The sequence below is a fragment of the Bufo bufo genome, chromosome 6, assembly GCF_905171765.1.
Source record: "Bufo bufo chromosome 6, aBufBuf1.1, whole genome shotgun sequence".
Taxonomy (NCBI): domain Eukaryota; kingdom Metazoa; phylum Chordata; class Amphibia; order Anura; family Bufonidae; genus Bufo; species Bufo bufo.
Genome location: NC_053394.1, coordinates 71,518,577 through 71,540,179, shown reverse-complemented (window position 1 = coordinate 71,540,179; position 21,603 = coordinate 71,518,577). Strand labels below are relative to the sequence as shown.

At 43.4% G+C, this 21,603-nt stretch overlaps 2 protein-coding genes across 8 annotated transcripts in view; one reads left to right on the top strand and one right to left on the bottom strand.

Moving 5' to 3' along the window:
- Positions 1–669: 669 nt before the first annotated feature.
- BORCS7 (BLOC-1 related complex subunit 7) lies at positions 670–14,527 on the bottom strand. Of its 7 annotated transcripts, none has more exons than XM_040436827.1 (7): positions 14,351–14,477; positions 10,251–10,423; positions 7,526–7,588; positions 7,287–7,367; positions 5,129–5,172; positions 4,353–4,373; positions 670–2,498 (listed from the first exon to the last, which is right to left on the bottom strand). In XM_040436827.1, the coding sequence occupies exons 2-7, from the start codon at positions 10,407–10,409 to the stop codon at positions 2,447–2,449; spliced, it is 420 nt and encodes a 139-aa protein (XP_040292761.1). In that variant the 5' UTR covers positions 10,410–10,423; positions 14,351–14,477; the 3' UTR covers positions 670–2,446. The 7 variants fall into 7 exon arrangements, with proteins under 7 accessions (XP_040292761.1, XP_040292763.1, XP_040292764.1 ...); XM_040436825.1 differs by lacking the exon at positions 670–2,498 and adding an exon at positions 4,021–4,170 and having other exon boundaries at positions 14,351–14,478; XM_040436826.1 differs by lacking the exon at positions 670–2,498 and adding an exon at positions 4,022–4,170 and having other exon boundaries at positions 14,395–14,525.
- A 2,134-nt stretch (positions 14,528–16,661) lies between these two features.
- LOC121004269 (steroid 17-alpha-hydroxylase/17,20 lyase-like) overlaps positions 16,662–21,603 on the top strand; it is a 43,298-nt gene continuing 38,356 nt past the window's right edge. The window contains exon 1 of the mRNA XM_040436434.1: positions 16,662–16,976. Coding sequence (XP_040292368.1) covers positions 16,662–16,976 — 315 coding nt within the window. The remainder of the gene's footprint in view (positions 16,977–21,603) is intronic.

Here is a 21,603-nt window from a genome sequence, read left to right as displayed (position 1 = left end):
ATGACGGATGCACGCGGTTGTATTATTGTAACGGAAACGTTTTTGAAGATCCATGACGGATCCGCAAAAAATGGTAGTGTGAAAGTAGCCTAAGTCTGCATTCACATCTGCTTTGTAAAATCGTCCAGGCTGCCGGAGTTCACCATATCCGGCATAGCCAGATAATGCCACAAAACTGATGGATCTCCATTGACTACAATGGGATCCAACGGGGAAATGGCCACTTTTGAGCATAAATACCAGCTTTCAGCTGGACAAAGTCCTCCATGCACAACTTTTTGTCCAGCCGAAAGCCAGCATAATGGAGGAAAGCCACTGTAGTCAATGAGGATCCGGCGGTTTCGCTGCATTATCTGGCTATGGCGGATATGATGAATTCGAACAGGATATTCCTCTGCCAGATTTCACAATGCAGATGTGAACCTAGGGTTAGGCTCCCTTTACACATGATTTTGCACTGGCGGTTTTTTTCCCACCACAAATTTTTTTTTCATAGAAACCACTCGTGTTTTTTTCACTAGATGCTATTTTTTTTATGGTGATTTATACCACTTTTTTTCCTAAGTGACCGCATTGTTCTAACAAAAACAAGCTTGTGCGCCCTGTGCTTCAAATATCTCAAATTTATTGGAAACCCTCTAATTCAGACAAGATTGTGTTTTTATGCATAAAAAGCCAACTAAAATCTGCTGACTTACTGTAAAGTTCAGATGAGCAATGTTTTGCTTCATTATTACCAACGCCATTTATTAGAGACAGAAGAAACAATGCCGTTATAAAAAGGATAACATACCTTCATATTGTACAAAACACACAATGAATTTTACAGCGATGAAGTAGATTAGCATGAAAAATCCTAATAAATAATATCACAGACCACTGGGGAAGATTCACCGGTAATGAGGAATGCATTCTGTATTCTCATTCGTCTGACCATGGCTATAATATGTTTATTAAACTTGATGAATGTCTGGTTTATTCGCACAGAGCCAAAGCATTGCTGCACCATGGCAAACCGCAGGTAAGTATATTAAGGGGTTAAGTCATAAAAAAAAAAAGGCTTAAAATTAAATAAAAAAAAACAATGCATACTCGCCTGTTTCCTCTGTTTCTTCTTTCTGCACTGCGCTCTGGTCCCCCCCCCCCCGCTGCTGACATCATCTTCTTGGCTGCTGCAGTGACGTTCCGTGCCCTAGTCGCCACTGCAGCCAATTGGCCTCAGCAGTGCACAGGACTTCTGTGCTGAGGCCAGTGATTGGCTGCAGTGGCGACTAGTGTCCCTGCTGTGTGCATTGACCTGTGTGCACAGAAAGTCACTGCTTCAGCTAGAAAAACGAATAGCAGCGGTGCACAGCGCAGGAAGCAGGAGAGGAGAAAATAGGCGAGCATCCATTTATTTTTTTATTTTAGGCCACTTTCAGGGGTTGCCTGAGTTTTTATATAACTTGGAAAACCCCTTTAAGGATCTTCCATAGCTGCAGTCTGTGGTGTAAATATGTGTGTGGTAAAACTACTGCAAGAACCTCATGCATTTAAAGAGGACCTGTTGCCTCTCCTGACATGTCTGTTTTAGTAATTACTTGCATTCTCCATGTAATAATCTATTCATATGACTTTGTGTTGCGCCACTCCTTTATTATTCCCACTAAATGTTTAGGAATATTGAGCGTCACCAGCTGGGGGGGGTGTCCCTGCACAGTCTGCCATTGGACGCACGGATTGGATAGTGTCAGATTGTGCAGGGACATGCCCCCATCTGGTGACACCAAGATATATATACATCTAGTGGGAATAACAGAGGAATGGCACAACATCGATTTATAAGAACAGATGCTCCAGAATTGTTATTACATGGGGAATGCAAGTAGTTACTAAAACAGACATGTCAGGAGAGGGGACAGGTCCTCTTTAACTTCAGTTTGCTGCACTGCACTAACAGCGCAGGTCCCAGCTGCACCACGTATGAATAAACCGCAAGCCTGACCTGCGATACATGTTCTCCCTGTAAACATTGAGACATACGGTGCAATATGGACTTCACAAAATGTCTCAGCTGTCTGATAAATTTCGACCCTGTGACAGTTTTCAGGCTCATGAGAGTATATGGACAAGGGTCAGCAATGGCGGCGGGGCACAGAACCAGACCATTACTGCAACGCTGAAAATCTGTAAGTTTAACCGTCACTGCAAAACGCATGCAGTTTCACCGCAGTGTGGTAATGCTACGGCTTTATGCTGCACCACCTTGACCAAGAGCTACACTTGTCGGACATTGACAAACCCGCCCTACAGTGCTAGAAACTGGGAATTACAAAAGCAACTTCAAGTATAGGTTTCTTCTGGAACAACTAAGAGAGCCGTCCGACAGCGGGCAAACACAACAGCATTCAGTGCCCTTCAGACTTGTAGTATTCAGGATTTTAGTCCGGAGGAAATTGCGTTCTTCTCACTTTAACAGATGCTTCAACTGATCCTGAAGATTGGATGACTGCTCAACGCTAGACACAAAACAGAGGAAGGATTATACATATAATAATAACCGCTATACACTGAGCAAGCAAACGCATGTTATATGATGAGGATGTTACAGGAACGGCCTTGTTCAAACAAAGTTTTGCAACCAAAGATGAACAGTTGATGGCCTAGCAGTAGGATACGTCATCACTAGAGTTGAGCGAACCTGCCTTTTGGTTGGTTCGAGTTTGGGTTCGGGGTTTAAGTGAATTATGTATTGGATTTCGTTCTCACGGAATCCATCACGTAATTCGATGCCGGCATGCTGCCATAATACAAGTGTATAGCCAGCTCCGGAGGGTTCCGTTCTGCTGGCCATACACTTGTATTAGGACGGAATGCCTCTAAAGGTATTCCGTTGGGCATGCCGTCATAGAATTAATTTATGGATTCCGTGAGAACGGAATCAATTACGTAATACACTTAAACCCCAAACCCGAACCTGCCAAAAGGCAGGTTCGCTCAACTCTAGTCATCACTTTGTCACTGGTTGGGATCGGACCTTTGGGACCCCCGCCATTAATTCTGAAAATAAAGGAGCTGCAGCGCTAAGGGCTCATGCACACAAACGTATTTTTGGTCCACATCCGATCTGCATTTTTTGTGGGTGAGATGCAGACCCATTCACTTCAATGGGGCCGCAAAAGATGCAGACAGCACACCATGTGCTGTTCACATCCGTATGTCCGTTCCGCAGCCCCAGAAAAAAATAGAACATGTCCTATTCTTGTCCGTTTTATGGACAAGGATACAACTGTTCTATAGAGAGCAAGAGCTTTCCGCCAAATGAAAACACACACAGTCGATATCCATGTTTTGCGGATCCGCAAAAATGGCAATGGTCGTGTGCATGAGCCCTAAATCAGTGCTACAGCCCCCTTCACAGTTTTTTCCTACACAGGGGCAATCATGGCCTCCCAACAGCGATGTCTGCTAGTGAGAATAAAACATTTTAATTAAAGGTTAATAATGTTTATATAATATAAATTTTAGACCTCCTGCACACGACCGTATCTGTTTTGCAGTCCACAAAATACAGATGTGGTGCGTGTACAGAATAAAAATACGTATTCTTGTCCGCAAAAGGGACAAGAATAGGGCAGGATTTATCATTTGTGTCCTAGCCGCACAGATGAGGACAGCACAGCGATCCGTAAAAAATGCGGATTTACCATGGAACAAAAATACGATCGTGTGCATATTTTTTAAAACTGGTAAAAAGAAACCCACACACATCGATGCTGTTGTGAGGTGTTCACCACAGTCCATTTAATAAAGGTAACATGTTATTTCCACGCCCCATGAACAATGTAAAAAAAAATATATATGTTAATCAATAAGTCCCACATACTGTACCCCAAAATGGTACCAATGAAACCACATCTCATCCCACAAAAAATAAACCCGTATACGGCTACATCAGAAAAATGCATGAGACATGCTATTATTGTGCAAAAGTAGTAAAAAATAAATAATACATTAAAATAAAATAAAACTATACATATTTGGTACATATTTAATATTGCTGACCCAGACAATAAAAGTTACATGCTAAATACTACAGTATATGTCGCATGGTGAATGCTGTAAATTTTAAGTGCAGAAAACAATAGTGGAATATCTTTCTTCCCATTACAGCACGCCGAAATGGTGTCCCTAAAAACTACAATTCGAAAGAAAAATATAAAAGTTTTTGCAAGAGAAAAAAATAAATAAAAAATAATAGTTGAGAAAAATTGATAATCCTCAAATTAAAAACAATCAAGATTACTATTTTATTTTTTGTCCAGCCCTAGTTACACGCAACTTAGGGATAGGAAGGAAATAGCGGTACTCACTTCTTCTGGATGGCTTCTTGTCTGAAAGACAGATGATAAAGATAAATGGAGTTAACGCAGTCTTGAGCTAATGATACACGATACAAGACGTCTGCACACTTTAGAAAGATATTGGCCAAACCAGCTGTTAGCATGTCCCCCATAAACATGCATGTGTTGGTTCTGAATGGGACATGGGAGTAGACCACTGCGAGACACCTCTCAACCCCGCCAAGAACAACAGGCTCGGCAATCCGATTCCTCTTTCACCCAAAATCTGCATGGAAAGTCGGGACATTCCCATGCACATTCCGGCTGATCCCGCCGGAATCGCGTCTGCCCGACATTAAAGGGGTGTTCTGGGAGATCAATATTGATGACGTATTGTCAGGATAGGTCATCAATATCTGATCGCGCAGGTCCGACACCGGGTACTCCTGCTGTTTGAAGAGGCCATGGCGCTCCGGTGAGTGCTGCGGCCTCCTCACAGCATACCGAGCACAGCGCTGTTCATTGTATAGTGGCTGCCCTTGGTATTGCAGCTTAGCCCCATTCACTTTAATGGGGACTGAGCTACCAATAGGCCACATCACTGGCCTAGGAAGAGACCACATTCTCTTCCTAGGCCAGCAACATCACGGTCATTTGTCGCATTGTGAAGGTTGCAGCTGATCGGCGGGGGAGATTGGAGTCGACCCTCAATGATCAGAGAATATGCCATCAACATCAAAATCCCTGTTAATGTAATGTGTATGCCCCCCCCCCCCTTGGAATATAGGTGTAATAAATGCACTTACTGATACTGTAGATGAGTTGTTATAATTGCCATTTTTCTCAGGCTCTGAAAAGATCAGATATGGTGCAAATTAAAATAATCAGTAAAGCAGAAGCACTGAACGGCTGGATGTTACATATCTGCAGGGTATGTTCCATGAGACAGGTCCAATTCAAACAGAGAGCCTATAGATGGGTGCTGTGCTGGATTAGTAAAACATGGCTGCATTCTTACAGAAACAGCACCACAACTGTCCATGGTTGTGTCGGGTATTGCAGCTCCGCTCCATTGCTCAACTAAAGTGAATGGGGTTGAGCTGAAACCATATACAACCTGTGGACAACAGTGTCCCCCTTTTTTTTTTTTTTTTATAGAAAATAGCCATGTTTTTCTAAAAAAAGTTGCCACTGATAGCTCTTGATGATGAGTGCCTTGCTTTGTGCTGCATTCCCCAGACCCCAATTCCAAAGATATAAATCTTGGTGACCTCTGAGATTGTGGCCCCCACTACTGAATTCCAGAATAAAACATATTTACAGCAGAGTTGCTGGCAGTATCAGGGGTCTATATTAGTAAACATGACCCATGTCATACCATGTGTGGGGGATCCAGGGGGCCGACTGTCACTCAAGGTTCCACATGCTCCTGAGCAAGATAGGATTGGCCCGCTAGAGAAACAGAGGATACTCTGGGGGCAAAGTTCTGACTCAGCAATGAGCCCCTAATAATACAAGCCCCCTAAGGTCTAGCAGAAGATAATTTGGACCTTACCTTGGAACCAATAGCCACACTGACATATTCCGCAGAGCTTTACAGACATTATCATCACGCTGTCCCCAATGGGGCTCACAATCTAAGTTCCGTATCAGTATGTATTTGGAGTGTGGGAGGAAACCGGAGAACCCGGAGGAAACCCACACAAACACAGGGAGAACATACAGACTCCATGCAGATGTTGTCCTTGGTCGTATATGAACCCAGGACCCCAGAGCTGCAAGTCACCAGTACTAACCACTGAGCCACCCTGCTGCCCATGTGTCCTGTATACATAGAGGAAGGGTTTTCAGAATCATTTTCTCTGATGGGCCCAAGAACCTTCAGTCCGATACAGCTCCTGAGCTTTATTTAGAATACTGTGCCCTACAGAGCGGTTTCATTATGAAAAATGGTGGCGATTCAAGATCACATCTATATCCATCACAGATCATTTTCATTGGATTCCCCTTCTAAATGATCATTTTTGCTTTTGACATATCAGAAGTTTTGATCTGTGGGGGTCTGGGCATTGAGATCCTCATTGATCAGTAAGGCTGGTTTCACATGAGCGAGTGTCACGCTCCAGACTCGCAGCGTGAGTATCAGACAGCTCCCGTCCTGACCTACCAGCACTGACGGGGTCGCATAGTATTATATTGATTTATGGTGCTACGTAACCCTTAGGTCCCTTTCACACGGGTGAGTTTTCCGCGCGGGTGCAATGCGTGACGTGAACACATAGCACCCGCACTGAATCCTGACCCATTTATTTCAATGGGTCTGTGTGCGGGTGCAATGCGTTTTTCACTGATGGTTGCTAAGAGATGTTGTTTGTAAACATTCAGTTTTTTATCACGCGCGTGAAAAACGCATCAAAACACATTGCACCCGCGCGGAAAAAACTGAACGCAACCGCAGACAAAACTGACTGAACTTACTTGCAAAATAGTGCGAGTTTCACTGAACGCACTCTGAACGCATCCGGCCCCAATCCGCAACGCCCGTGTGAAAGGGGCCTTACAGTTCTAGAATGTATTGTAGGACGGAAGCTGCCACATACTCACTCTGCGAGTCCAGAGCGTGACACTCGCTCATGTGAAACCAGCCTAAAAGAACAAAGGCAGAAGCTCTCAGCCAAGCTTCTCCAGCTATGATTGGATCTGCTCGGCTCTCGGCAGAGAGTCATGTGAAGCTCAACTGAATGCTTCTGCCCCATTTAGTGATCATTGGGGTCTGTACACCCGGACTGCCACATTTCATATTTGCTCACACATCAAATGTTTTATAAAACAATAGTTACACTTCCGCAAAAAAAATAATCCAAAAACCCCAATTGACTTTGCAGTATAATGTCAATTACGTGTTTGGGTGTAGGGGCACTTCGGGTGCTGTCACACGTAGGGGGCAGGCACACCGAAGCATACCTCAAGCTGGGTTTCCACGTTCAGGAGTTTTGATGCAGCTTTTGAAGCCAAAGCCAGGAATTGGATCATAAAGAGAGGACACTTACAAGGAAAAGACACAAAAGGTACAAAAACTGCATGAAATAGAACACAGAACGTGGAAACACATGCACCTCTCCTGCATCTCATCTCATGCACGGCCGTATTTTTCATCCATGTGTTTCATAACTTAATTATATGCAAGTTTATACTTTCCTTACATCTTCTGAATGTAAAATGGCATCTTCTTGCATGACCATGTTTCTTGCTGCATGACCAAGGAGCTAAAAAAAAGAAGTGATTTTGCATATCATATAATGTATAAATTGTGAGCATCACACTTCTTGCCAACAATCAACGGTGGTGCCTATCACATTTTCATCAAGCAAGTAGCTCTCTGCAGGAGCCCTATGGTTGGCACCACATTATACCTCGTTTTCTCTAATCCTGTACTGCAGTAATGCAGTCCTCCTACGTGCATTAAGGATTACCTAAACTGAAACAAACTTATATGTACTGTAAATGTCACGCGCCATTAGGCAATATTAATGCACCGGCACACCCCTCTTTGTTTTGCCTTTGATTTACAGTGTGAGCCAATATCACAAGACTTGTACATTGAATTCTATGGGAAAGAAGAGGAAAGTCATCTTTAAAGTGATGCAAAAGCTTCATGTAAAATGGCATCTTCTTGCATGACCATCTGTTTTGCGATAAATTTAGGCTTTGCCTCATGGACACAGACAACGCATGGTTGACATCTGTGCGCTGTGCCACCCCATAGAAATGAATGGGTCCGCGTGCAATCCATAAAAAAATGCAAATCGGACACAGACTGAAAATACAGTTGTTTGAATGCATCCTTAGGGTACTTTCACACTAACGTTTTTCTTTTCCGGCACAGAGTTCCGTCCTAGGGGCTCTATACCGGAAAAGAACTGATCAGTTTTATCCCCAGGCATTCTGAATGGAGAGCAATCTGTTCTGGATGCATCAGGACGTCTTCAGTCTCAGGACGGAGATAATACCGCAGCATGCTACGGTTTTATTTTCAGCCAAAAATCAGGAACACTTGGCAGAATGCCGGATCCGGCATTTTTTTTTACATAGGAATGTATTAGTGCCGGATCCAGCATTCAAAATACCGCAATGCCGGATCTGTCCTTGCGGTCTGTGCATGACACCGGAAAGACGGATCCAGCATTTCAATGCATTTCTAAGATGGATCAGGATCCTGATCAGTCTTACAAATGCCATCAGTTGGCATACGTTTTGACGGATACGGCAGGCAGTTCCGGCAACTGAACTGCTTACCGGATCACTCTGCCGCAAGTGTGAAAGTAGCCCTAGTTGTTTAGCTAGAACTTAAAATGTTGTGCTTAAAGATGCGCTAAATATATCAAATAATGTGTAATGTCTGATAAATCTGGCACAAATTACGGCGAGCAAATCGTCTTCAAAATTCCCCCCGTTGTGTGACTCAAAGCAGTGACTTAAGGGTTACGTGCTGTTGTGAGCTGCAGTAAATGATGGGGGATAATGTTCATACTTGGCACAAGCCCTTTAATGGGGGTTTCCAGCTTTTCACATGTGATGGCCTATTCTCAGGATAGGCTATCAGTATCTGATCAGCAGGGATCCGACACCCTGCACCCTCGCTGATCAGCTGTTCTACAGTAGTAGAAGTCAGCACTGGAACTCCACGGCTCCATCCATTCTGTGGTGGCTGTAGCTGGTTACTGCAGCTCTGCTCTCAGTGAAGTGAATGGGAGAAGTGCTGCAGTAACCAGCTCCATCTACTACAGAATATACAATGTCAGCTACAAAGAAACAGCTGATCAGTGGAGCTGCGGGGTGTCAGACACCTGCCAATCAGATAGTGATGGACTATACAGAAGATAGGCCATCGCTTGCAATAAGCTGGAAAACCCCTTTAAAAAGGAGTTATCCAACCCCTATAATGTTCCCCCTAATGCCTGGGCCCCTCATATAGGTTATACTTACCCCGCTCCCTAGCACCCACATCGCTCCTGATGCCCGCACGGCTGTTGCTGCATCTCCCCATCGCACTGATCAAAACATCCGGCGATGGGGGGGGCATTCAATAGCTGGCTGCGACAGGGACAAGCCTCCCTAACATCACTGGTGACACTAGAGAGGCTCGTCCACGTTGCGGTCGGCTACTGGCTAAGAACCCCCCCCCCCCCAACCCTGTCGCTACCGTAGATGTTTTGATCTGCACAATGGGCAGATGCAGCGATGGCCTTGCGGGCATCAGGAGCGATGTGGGTGCCGGGGAGCGGAGTAAGTGTAACCTATATGAGGGGCCCTAGCATTAGGGGGGTCATTGTAGGGATTGGATAACCCCTTTAAAGGGGTTATCCAATGTCTCCAACAGCCCCCCCATGTGTCGGGCCCCTCAAATGTAATATACTTACCTTACCCCGCTCCCCTCCTGGTCCCCGCACCGCCGCTGCTGCTTCTCCCTGTACACGGATGAAAACATCCGGTGTCGGGGGGGAGCAACCAATGGCAGGTGGGGACGAGCCTCCCTAGCGTCACCCGCGATGCTAAGGAGGCTCGTCCCGGTCCCCGCCTGCCATTGGCTGCTCCCCCTTCCCCTACCCCGAAACCAGATGTTTTCATCCATGTACAGGGAGAAGCAGCAGCGGCGGTGCGGGGACCAGGAGCGGCGCAGGGAGAGGGGTAAGTATATTACCTGTGAGGGGCCCGGCACATGGGGGGCCTGTTGGAGACATTGGATAACCACTTTAATGTTTCACTACAGAAGAAAAGTCAAAGCATCCGTGCAAAAATATTATGTGTATGGTGGGGCCTCTCCACCCTTCCCGGAGAAGAAGACAGGCCGCTGCCCGGTGTGTGTCACTACCAGACAACCACTGGCAAACTTTGACAAACGTGCACAGGGCCACACTCGTGTCTCACCTCAGAGCTGCGTGATCCTTTCAGCACTTGCTTGGTGAGAGCGATAACATCAGCACCGCACGTACTGACCTTCTCGGTGAGGAGCCCTTTTACTGACTGCCCATATTTAGTCTGCCCGTCCGTGGACGCTGCCATCTTAGCTACCACTTCCCTCTCCATGGTAAGTACAGCTGCTGTAATTGCCAAACATATATGTGCGTCATTTAGCAAATAATAGTCCAAAGATCACTTTTTTTCTTATTACCTATCCCCTTTAGTTTATTATATATCATTGTATGTCATGTATATCATTTCTGTTATCGGATGTGATGTACGTGCAATATACATATTTGTTTAAAGGGTCACTCCTATTATAATAATTAAAGGCACACTATTAGGCCTTATCCACCCATCAGTGAATCACGGATGTGTGCCGTCTGTGTTCTCTAAGGACAGCACGCGTACCCATTCATTTTAATGGTCCGGCTACACGATGACCTGTGTCAAGAAAGTTGTGTGACATTTGGCTATAATCTATTTAAATGGTGTTGCAATGCGACATGACATGTTGTGACTGTGATGCCACACAGTCACAGCATGGAGCAATACCAATCGAAATGTATTACATTAAATGCTGCCGTATAGCTGGACCCTAATGTATTCGTGAATACTTCATGTACATGTTTGGATCATTTTGGGAATGATATTTTATTTTTTGGGGACGTTACAAGGCTTAGAAGCTTAGAAGCAAATCTTGAAATTTTTCAGAAATTTTCAAAAACCCAATTTTTAGGGACCAGTTCAGGTCTGAAGTCACTCTGCGAGGCTTACATAATAGAAACCACCCAAAAATGACCCCATTCTATAAACTACACCCTCAAGGTATTCAAAACTGATTTTACAAACGTCGTTAACCCTTTAGGTGTTCCACAAGAATTAATGTAAAATAGAGATACAATTTCAAAATTTCACTTTTTTGGCAGATTTTCCATTTTAATAATTTTTTTCCAGTTACAAAGCAAGGGTTAACAGCCAAACCAAACTCAATATTTATGGCCCTGATTCTGTAGTTTACAGAAACACCCCATATGTGGTCGTAAACTACTGTACGGGCACACGGCAGGGCGCAGAAGGAAATGAATGCCATATGGTTTTTGGAAGGCAGATTTTGCTGGACTGGTTTTTTTGACACATGTCCCATTTGAAGCCCCCCTGATGTACCCCTAGAGTAGAAACTCCAAAAAAGTGGCCCCATTTTAGAAACTACGGGATAGGGTGGCAGTATTGTTGGTACTAGTTTAGGGTACATATGATTTTTGGTTGCTCTATATTACACTTTTTTTGAGGCAGGATAACAAGAAATAGCACCGTTTTTATTTTTTGTTATTTACAACATTCATCTGACAGGTTAGATCATGTGATATTTTTATAGACCAGGTTGTTACGGATGCAGCGATACCTAATATGTATTCTTTTTTTTTATTTATGTAAGTTTTACACAATGATTTCTTTTTTGAAGCAAAAAAAAATCATGTTTTAGTGTTTCCATAGTCTGAGAGCCATAATTTTTTCACTTTTTGGGCGATTACCTTGGGTAGGGTATGATTTTTGCGGGATGATATGACGGTTTTATTGGCACTATTTTCGGGTGTGTGTGACCTTTTGATCGCTTGCTATTACACTTTTTGTGATGTAAGGTGACAAAAAATTGTTTATTTAGCACAGTTTTTATTTAAATTTTTTTACGGTGTTCATCTGAGGGGTTAGGTCATGTGATATTTTTATAGAGCCGGTCGATACGGACGCAGCGATACCTAATATGTATACTTTTTTTTTTATTTATGTAAGTTTTACACAATAATTTCATTTTTGAAACAAAAAAAAATAATCATGTTTTAGTGTCTCCATATCCTGAGAGCCATAGTTTTTTCAATTTTTGGGTGATTATCTTAGGTAGGGTCTCATTTTTTGCGGGATGAGATGACGGTTTGATTGGCACTATTTTGGGGTGCATATGACTTTTTGATCGCTTGCTATTACACTTTTTGTGATGTAAGGTGACAAAAAATGGTTTATTTAGCACAGTTTTTATTTTTTACTGTGTTCAAATGAGGGGTTAGGTCATGTGATATTTTTATAGAGCCGGTCGATACAAACGTGGCGATACCAAATATGTATACTTTTTTTTATTTATGTAAGTTTTACACAATAACAGCTTTTTTAAAACAAAAAAAAATGATGTTTTAGTGTCTCCATATTCTGAGCCATAGTTTTTTTTATTTTTTGTTCATCTGAGGTTAGGTCATGTGATAGGTTTATAGAGCCGGTCGATACGGACGTGGCGATACCTAATATGTATACTTCCCCCTATTTTTTACCAATTTTTTACCAATTTTTTTTTACTTTATTTGGGGAAAATGACGTTTGTTTATTTTTACTTGAAACTTTTAATTTTTTGGGGGGAAAACTTTATTTTTTAACATTTTTTTCATTTTATTTTTTGTACCACTTTGGGACTTGAACTTTTTGGGGTCTAATCCTTTACAATGCATTCCAATACTTCTGTATTGGAATGCATTGGCTGTATGAGTAATACTGTGTGTATTACTCATACAGCTTCCGGCCTGTGAGATCCAGGGGGCTAGATCTCACAGGCTCTTCACCGGAGGGCAGCGCGATGCCTTCCTTAGGCATCGCGCTGCCTTCCATGCCATCGGGTCCCCCCCACAGCCCCATGGGGACCCGATGGCACCGCCGACCACTGCCGCCACACCAGGTAAAAGCCGCAAACCGCAGGTCTGAATTGATCTGCGGTTTGCGGCGATCGCCGACACGAGGGGGTCACGGGACCCCCCCCCCCACGCATTTAGCCGTGGTGCCTGCTCAATGATTTGAGCAGGCGCCGTGTTGCGATCACCACCCGCCGGGCGGCAGTGATTGGAACTATAGATGACATACCGGTACGTCATGGGTCCTTAAGGGGTTAAAGGGAACCTGTCATCTACTTTATGCTGACCTCACTGAGGGCAGCATAAAATAGTGACAGAAATGCTGCTTTCAGGACGTGGCGATACCTAATATGTATACTTCCCCCCCCCCCCCTATTTTTTACCAATTTTTTTTTAACTTTATTTGGGGAAAATGACGTTTGTTTATTTTTACTTGAAACTTTAAATTTTTGGGGGGGAAAACTTTATTTTTTCAACTTTTTTTTTTTTCATTTTATTTTTTTGTCCCACTTTGGGACTTGAACTGGTCCCTAAAAATTGGGTTTTTGAAAATTTCTGAAAAATTTCAAGATTTGCTTCTAAGCCTTGTAACATCCCCAAAAAATAAAATATCATTCCCAAAATGATCTAAACATGTACATGAAGTAGACATATAGGGAATGTAAAGTAATAACTATTTTTGGAGGTATTACTATGTATTATAGAAGTAGAGAAATTGAAACTTGGAAATTTGCAATTTTTTTACAAACTTTTGGTAAATTTGGTATTTTTTTTATAAATAAAAATGATTTTTTTTTTTACTTCATTTTACCAGTGTCATGAAGTACAATATGTGACGAAAAAACAATCTCAGAATGGCTTGGATAAGTCAAAGCTTTTTAAAGTTATCAGCACTTAAAGTGACACTGGTCAGATTTTCAAAACTAGGGCTGAGTCCTTAAGGGGTTAAGGAAGAAGTGCAGCTTAGTTATGTAGTTCCCATTCACTGCAATGGGAGTTGCAGAACCAGCAGAGCACTGGCTTACTCGGCTATTTCCGTATTTTTGGCCACCTAGGGGATCACCCCTTTAAGGCCAGGCAAAGCAACATCATAAATATGTACTATTGTAACAATGTGTGTATCTCTATATTAAACATATCCACATTATTTCCTGATGCCAATGATATAATATTACTTAAGCCTCATTCACACATCAGTGTATGATCAGTGATTGTGAGACAAAACCAGGATCGGAGCCTCCACAGAGATAAGGTATAAGGGAAAGATCTGCTCCTGTTCTGTGTTCTACAGTTTTTGATTGCACGGGCTATGCACGATGAATCCATGCGGAATATTATATTCGTGATATATAGCATGCAGCAGATTCGGCAGTGTACTGACGAATCCCTCACCTCATTTATATAGGAATCCACAAACACGAGCAGAGCCACATTACCTGCACTGTGACATGTCGCCCTGTCTGCAGCAGATGCTTCCTGTTATCCCACAATGCACTGCAGCTTCATGCTCCCCCCTCCCCTTCTGTCTGTACATAGAACATGAGCTCACTGACCTCAGCAGCAGCCTGGAATGAATGAAGTCTTCTGCCTGTGTGCATGAAGCTCAAGGCTCTGCAACCTCTACATGCTGAAACTACCACTCCCAGCATGCACACTGGCTCCGCTAGTCTCAAAACTACCATAGCAGTGAATGGAGCATGGTGGGAGTGGTAGTTTCACAACATCTAGAGGCTGCTGAGCTGTGAAATATATGCATACAGCCAGAGGACTTCATTCCATGCGCAGCGGCTCAGCTAGTCTCAAAATTACCATAACAGTGGATGGAGCATGATGGGAGTGGTAGTTTCACAACAACTGTAGTGCCAGAGGTTGCCGACCCCTAATATACATTATACCGGGTGGATCACTGTTCTTTCAAGGGGTTGTGTTGTGCAGTGCAAAAATATTGCTGAACTATCCTCAGTAGCAGACCACTGAAGGGGGGGGGGAGTCAGAGTCGTCGGACCCCCGCCCTGTTTGAAGATGTCATCCGTGTATCCGTTCCACAAAGAGGTGGATCATGTCCCATTGAAGTAAAAAAATAGTTAAAAATAAGGTCGCAACACGGATGAGTGCATTTACCCTAAGGAGATGATTGACTGGACGTGTATTACATCAATGGGAGATTTGCCTAAAGAAAAACCCATCTGTGTATGTTGCCTGTAGCAACCAATCTCATTGCACCCTTAAAAAAATTAAAGCTGCGATGTGATTGGTTGCTATGGGTAACACAGGTTTTCTTTGAGACAATTTTCTATTGCCTCATTCACAGGCTACATGCACACGACCATATGTGTTTTGCGGATCCGCAAAAAAAAAACGGATGACATCCGTCTGCCATCAGTTTTTTTTTGCGGATCCATTGTAACAATGCCTAAAACGGACAGGAATAGGACATGTTCTATTTTTTTTGCGGGGCTACGGAACAGACATACTGATGCGGACAGCACACGGCGTGCTGTCCGCATTTTTTGCGGATCCATTAAAATAAATGGGTCCGCATCCTATCCGCAAAAAAAAACGGAATGGACACGGAAACAAAATACGTTCCTGTGCATGAGGCCTCCGTGTTCGGTCAGTGATTCTGAGCAGAGATGAGCGAACTTCTGTTTTAAGTTCGGCGTCTAAAGTTCGGCTTCCGGTTAGCGGAGGATCCCGATATGGATTCCGAATTCCGTTGTGGTCCGTGGTAGCGGAATCAATAATGACCATTATTGATTCCGCTACCACGGACCACAACGGAATTCGGAATCCATATCGGGATCCTCCGCTAACCGGAAGCCGAACTTTAGACGCTGAACTTAAAACAGAAGTTCGCTCATCTCTAATTCTGAGTCAAAACCAGGTGCGGCTCCAAACACAGAACAGGTGCAGATCTTTCTCTTTTACCTTATGTCTGTGGAGGCTCCGATCCTGGTTTTAGCTCACAATCACTGATGGAAATCACTGACCAAACACTGACGTGTGAATAAGGTTTAAATCTGTCTAAGAAGCAGCAGGTGCCAAACAAGAATAATATACATTTTATTTAGCGCCAATCTTTTTGTAGCCGGTACTGCTGCTCCAAGTGACTTCACAATACGGTTGCCTGATTATATTTTGTGTAGTATTAAATCCAACGCTGATAAAAAGAATATTGAATTGTAGTCTGTACAACCTCCTCCTCAACGACGTCTTTCTTATTGTGCTCAGAAGGATACCGCAGTATACATAAGGTCAGTATACATAAGGATCCAAATTCGGCTTTTTTTTGTGAAAAGGTGGCAAGTTTTTTTTATCACATTTTATGTTTTCTTTTTAACTTTTTTGTGTGTGTCAGATGTTTCATTAAAGGGGTTTTCCAGGATTGTGATATTGATGGCGTATCCTCAAGATGATTAATATCAGATCTTGCGGGACACCCTGCGCTCCCATCCATAAGCAGTTTTTTCAGATCTACATTGCTCCATCTATTGCGTAGTGAAGTGAAATGAATGGGAGCATTGTTGCAGTAACCAGCTCTGTCCACTACATAATGGTTGGCGCTGTGTAGTTCTGTCGCTGACTTTCCTGCACTGAGGGAGTTAATGATGCCATAGCTGTGATTGGTTGCTGTGAACATCCCCGCAATACTTATTTGAGCAGTAAACTGGAATAGCGGTTACAAGGTGGAGGGGATTCCAGCATGATTGTGTGGCTTGGTGGTGCTTTGCTCCTAGCCTTTGGGCTCATTCTCATCTCTGCCTGGAGATGGGAACTAAGAAGCCATGGAGATGTAAAGTACCCCAAGAGCTTACCTTCATTGCCTTTCATTGGGAGTTTACTTCACCTTGGGAATCACCTCCCTCCACACATCCTGTTCTGTAATCTGCAGAAAAAGTATGGCAGCCTCTACTCCTTTAAGATGGGTTCCCACTATGTAGTCATTGTGAATAACCATGAGGACGCCCGGGAGGTTTTGCTGAAGAAGGGAAAAACGTTTGCTGGAAGACCCCGCACCGTGAGTATCACTTGGATAGGTCCTACTCCCGTGATGCATGATTAATTCATATATGCTGCAAAATGATCACATCGTCATCGTGGCAATATGAGTAAATTCTTAATGCGAAGTAGTGGAGAGGCTTGGAGGCCATGGGTTGTCTTAATGCTAGCGCTCATTTCCAAGGACAGGACTTCAAGGCTGAACTCAAGATTTAACTACATTCCTATGACATTTCTAGATATTATTAACTCTTGGAGATACTGTTGCTTTGAAAGGTTGCACAAGCTTTTTTATGTTTGTCAGGTTGACTTAAAGCAGGGGTGCACAACCTGCGGCCCGGGGGCCAAATGCGGCCGCCAACCACCTGGTAGCAGACATGTATGTCTATGTCTTGTGGCTGCTCACATGAAACTTTAATGTATTGTCCCATTAGATGGTAGTCCTGGAGGTATAACTAGACATTTATAATATATACTGTATGTTCAATATGCCTTAAATATAGTATTTCACTTGGTAATACCCCTTTAAAGTTTATTTTCGGCCCTTGGAATTGGTTCAGGTTGACAATGTGGCCCCCAACCAAAAAAGGTTGTGCACCCCTGACTTAAAGGGTACTATACTATGTAAAATTTTGACAACAAACTTCCAGTTTATTGTGTAGCCAGAACCAAATGGCAACAAGGGATGGCGAGAACAGACGGATAGCCAAAGCATTACATCATCTCCATCTACAGATGAGTGGCCTACAATAGGGCAATTTACTATTGCAACAACCGACATGGTATTGTTGATGAGACAAATGAACCGAGAAGGCCATCCTACTGTTCTGGTACCATTGTATACCACCACATAACCATAGCCTGAAGCACTTTAACAGTACTACTGGGCCTTGCCCAAGTAAGACTTTTAAATTGAAAAACGAGACTTTTTGAAATTTTGTTATTCCATTACATTTTCATACACTGTTTACTACGCAAACTTTGATGTAGATCAGGTAATTGTTGGAGTAAAACTCGTTCTGTTTAAAATTATTCAACAAAAAAATACTTTTCGTCTGCTACTGGGTAAAAGCCATATGTCCTAAATCGAGTGTGCGGATTACAAATCTGAAGTCAGAATTGTTGTAACACGTCACAAAATGTTTCTATGCATAAGTATGCCTAAATGAATTAAGCACTTGGAAAGCATTAAATAATTTTGAACAGAACGAGTTTTACTCCAACAATTACCTGATCTACATCAAAGTTTGCGTAGTGAACAGTGTATAAAATGTAATGGAATAACAAAATTTCAAAAAATCTAGTTTTTCACTGGTTTCACACGGGCGTTGCGGGAAAAGGTGCGGCTGCGTTGCGGGAACATGCGCGATTTTTCCGCATGAGTGCAAAACATTGTAATGCGTGCAACATTGTAATCGTGCATGTTTGGTACCCAAACTCGGTGTTCTGTAGATTGTATTATTTCCCCTTATAACATGGTTATAAGGGAAAATAATAGCATTTTGAATACAGAATGCTAAGTAAAATAGGGCTGGAGGGGTTAAATTTAAAAAAAATAAAATAAATTAAACTCACCTTAATCCACTTGTTCGCGCAGCCGGCATCTCTTTTGTCTTTAACTGTGAGCAATAGGACCTTTGATGATGTCACTGCGTTCATCACATGGTCCATCACATGATCCATCACCATGGTGATGGATCATGTGATGAGCGTAGTGACGTCATCAAAGGTCCTATTGCTCACAGTTAAAGACAGAAGAGATGCCGGCTGCGCAAACAAGTGGATTAAGGTGAGTTAAAAAAAATCTTTTTTTTTTAACCCCTCCAGCCCTATTTTACTTAGCATTCTGTATTCAGAATGCTATTATTTTCCCTTATAACCATGTTATAAGGGGAAATAATAATGATCGGGTCTCCATCCCGATCGTCACCTAGCAACCGTGCGTGAAAATCGCACCGCATCCGCACTTGCTTGCGAATGCTTGCGATTTTCACACAACCCCATTCATTTCTATGGGGCCTGCGTTGCGTGAAAAACGCAGAATATAGAAACATGCTGCGATTTTCACGCAACGCACAAGTGATGCGTGAAAATCACCGCTCATGTGAACAGCCCCATAGAAATGAATGGGTCGGTATTCAGTGCGGGTGCAATGCATTCAACTCACGCATCGCATCCGCGCGGAATACTCGCCCGTGTGAAAGGGGCCTAAAAGTCTTACTTGGGCAAGACCCAGTGCTGTTAAAAGTGCTTCAGGCATCTGCTTTTGCGTTTGTGAACGGTCATATTTTCCCGTTGCAAAAACCAACAGTATTCCCCCATCATGTTGGGATTCCAGCGGCCTTGATACCTGTTCTTCATTGTAGAAATATCTTTATTGAACTGCTCTCCATGTTCGTCACTTAGGCTACTTTCACACTCGCATTTTGGTCGGATCCGTCATGGATCTGCAAAAAACGGATCTGTTACAATAATACAACCGCATGCAACCGTCATGAACGGATCCGTTTGTATTATCTGTAACATAGCCAAGACGGATCCGTCATGAACTCCATTGAAAGTCAATGGGAGGCGGATCCGTTTTCTATTGTGCCAGATTGTCACAGAGAAAACGGATCCATCCCCATTGACTTACATTGTGTGTCAGGATGGATCCGCTTGGCTCAGTTTCATCAAGCGGACAGCAAAACGAGCGGAATGCAGACTGATCGGAGGCAAACTGATGCATTCTGAGCAGATCCTTTTCCATTTAGAATGCATTAGGGCAAAACTGATACGTTTTGGACCACTTGTGAGAGCCCTGAACGGATCTCACAAATGGAAAGCCAAAACGCGAGTGTGAAAGTAGCCTTACGTGTCCCAAATTGGGTGGGAAAAAGTCAGGATGGGAATGTAAGAAATGCACTTTCAATGACATTCGGCAGCCAAGTTGTTCATATGCTGTAAGCAGGTTGTCTACTAATTCAGCATAGTTTGCAGCTCGTCTGTTCCCAAGGAAGTTCGGCACTACTAGCACAAATGCATCCTAAGCTGCAAGACGCACTCGCTTTCTCAGATTCTTGCGCTGATCATAAGTAGTGTATTTGCCACATATGTAGCAGAAATTGTCTGGATCGTTAACACATTTGCGTTTACACATCTTAAGTTTCAAAACTGATAGCTCTATAACAGATCACTTTATCAAAATCTGTCCAGCTTGCCTTATATACTTACTGCTGACATCAGCCTGAGTGCATTCGAACAGGTCTGGATATGTCCATTGGAATATCTCCAATATAATGCATTAATATTATAACTGAATAGGCTTTGCATGTATAACTTAAGTGTCAGGCAAATTCCGAGTTCATATTTGGAATCGGCGTGCTCATTTTAGTATAAATCACATGTTTTTCTCTCAGTAGCAAAATCATTGTTGCGCGATGAAATATATGGCCAGCTTAGGACCTCTTAGGCCTTTTTCACACGGGCGTCGCGTGTGAGGGCCGGATAAGATGCGGGTGCATAGCGGGAAAATGCGCAATTTTTGCATGCGAATGCAAAGCGGTTGAATGCGTTTTGCATGCGCAAGAGAAAAGTCGGCATGTTTGGTACCCAAACCCGAACCCGGACTTCTTCACAGAAGTTCAGGTTTGGGATCGGTGTTGTGTAGATTTTATTATTTTCTCTTATAACATGGTTATAAGGGAAAATAATAGCATTCTTAATACAGAATGCTTAGTAAAATAGTGATGGAGGGGTTAAAAAAAAATTATTTAACTCACCTCATCCACTTGTTCGCGCAGCCCGGCTTCTCTTCTGTCTTCTTCTTTGATGACCAGGAGGAAAAGGACCTGTGGTGACGTCACTGCGCTCATCACATGGTCCGTTACATGATTTGTTTTTTGCGTTCCGTATATGGTCCGTATACGGAACCATTCATTTCAATGGATCCACAAAAAAAAAAAACGGAAGGTACTCCATATGCCTTACATTTCCGTTTATCCGTTCAAAGATAGAACATGTCCTATCAATGCGGTGACACCGGCATCTAAAGGGGTGCTAGCTACTGACAGCTGAGCTGTCCGGGGACCAATCACAGCGGTCCCTGCCTTTGGATCACTGCGATTGGTCAGTGAAATCTGACTGACCAATCGCTGCATTCAGCAGTGCAGCTCCAATCTCCTCAGTGAGTGTTGAGGAGATCGGGGCTGCGCTGCTGTGTTCCATGCCGCGGTCCGTAGGAACCACTGTATGGAAGGGGTTAACAGGGAGGTAGCTCCCTCCCTTCCCCATCGGGCGCTGCGCTGCTGTGGCAGCATTCCGATGGTTACCATGGCAACTTGACGTCTTAAACAGGCATCCAGGCTTGCCATGGTAGGTAAGCCTGACAGGGTCCTGCCAGAGGCAGGAGCCTGATCAGGTTTAGGCCCCTTTCACACGGGTGAGTTTTCCTGTGCGGGTGCAATGCGTGACGTGAACGCATTGCACCCGCACTGAATCCTGACCCATTCATTTCAATGGGGCTGTGTACATGAGCAATGTTTTTCACGCATCACTTGTGCGTTGTGTGAAAATCGCAGCATGTTCTATATTCTGTGTTTTTTCACGCAATGCAGGCCCCATAGAAGTGGGGCTGCGTGAAAATCGCATTGCATCCGGAAGCAAGT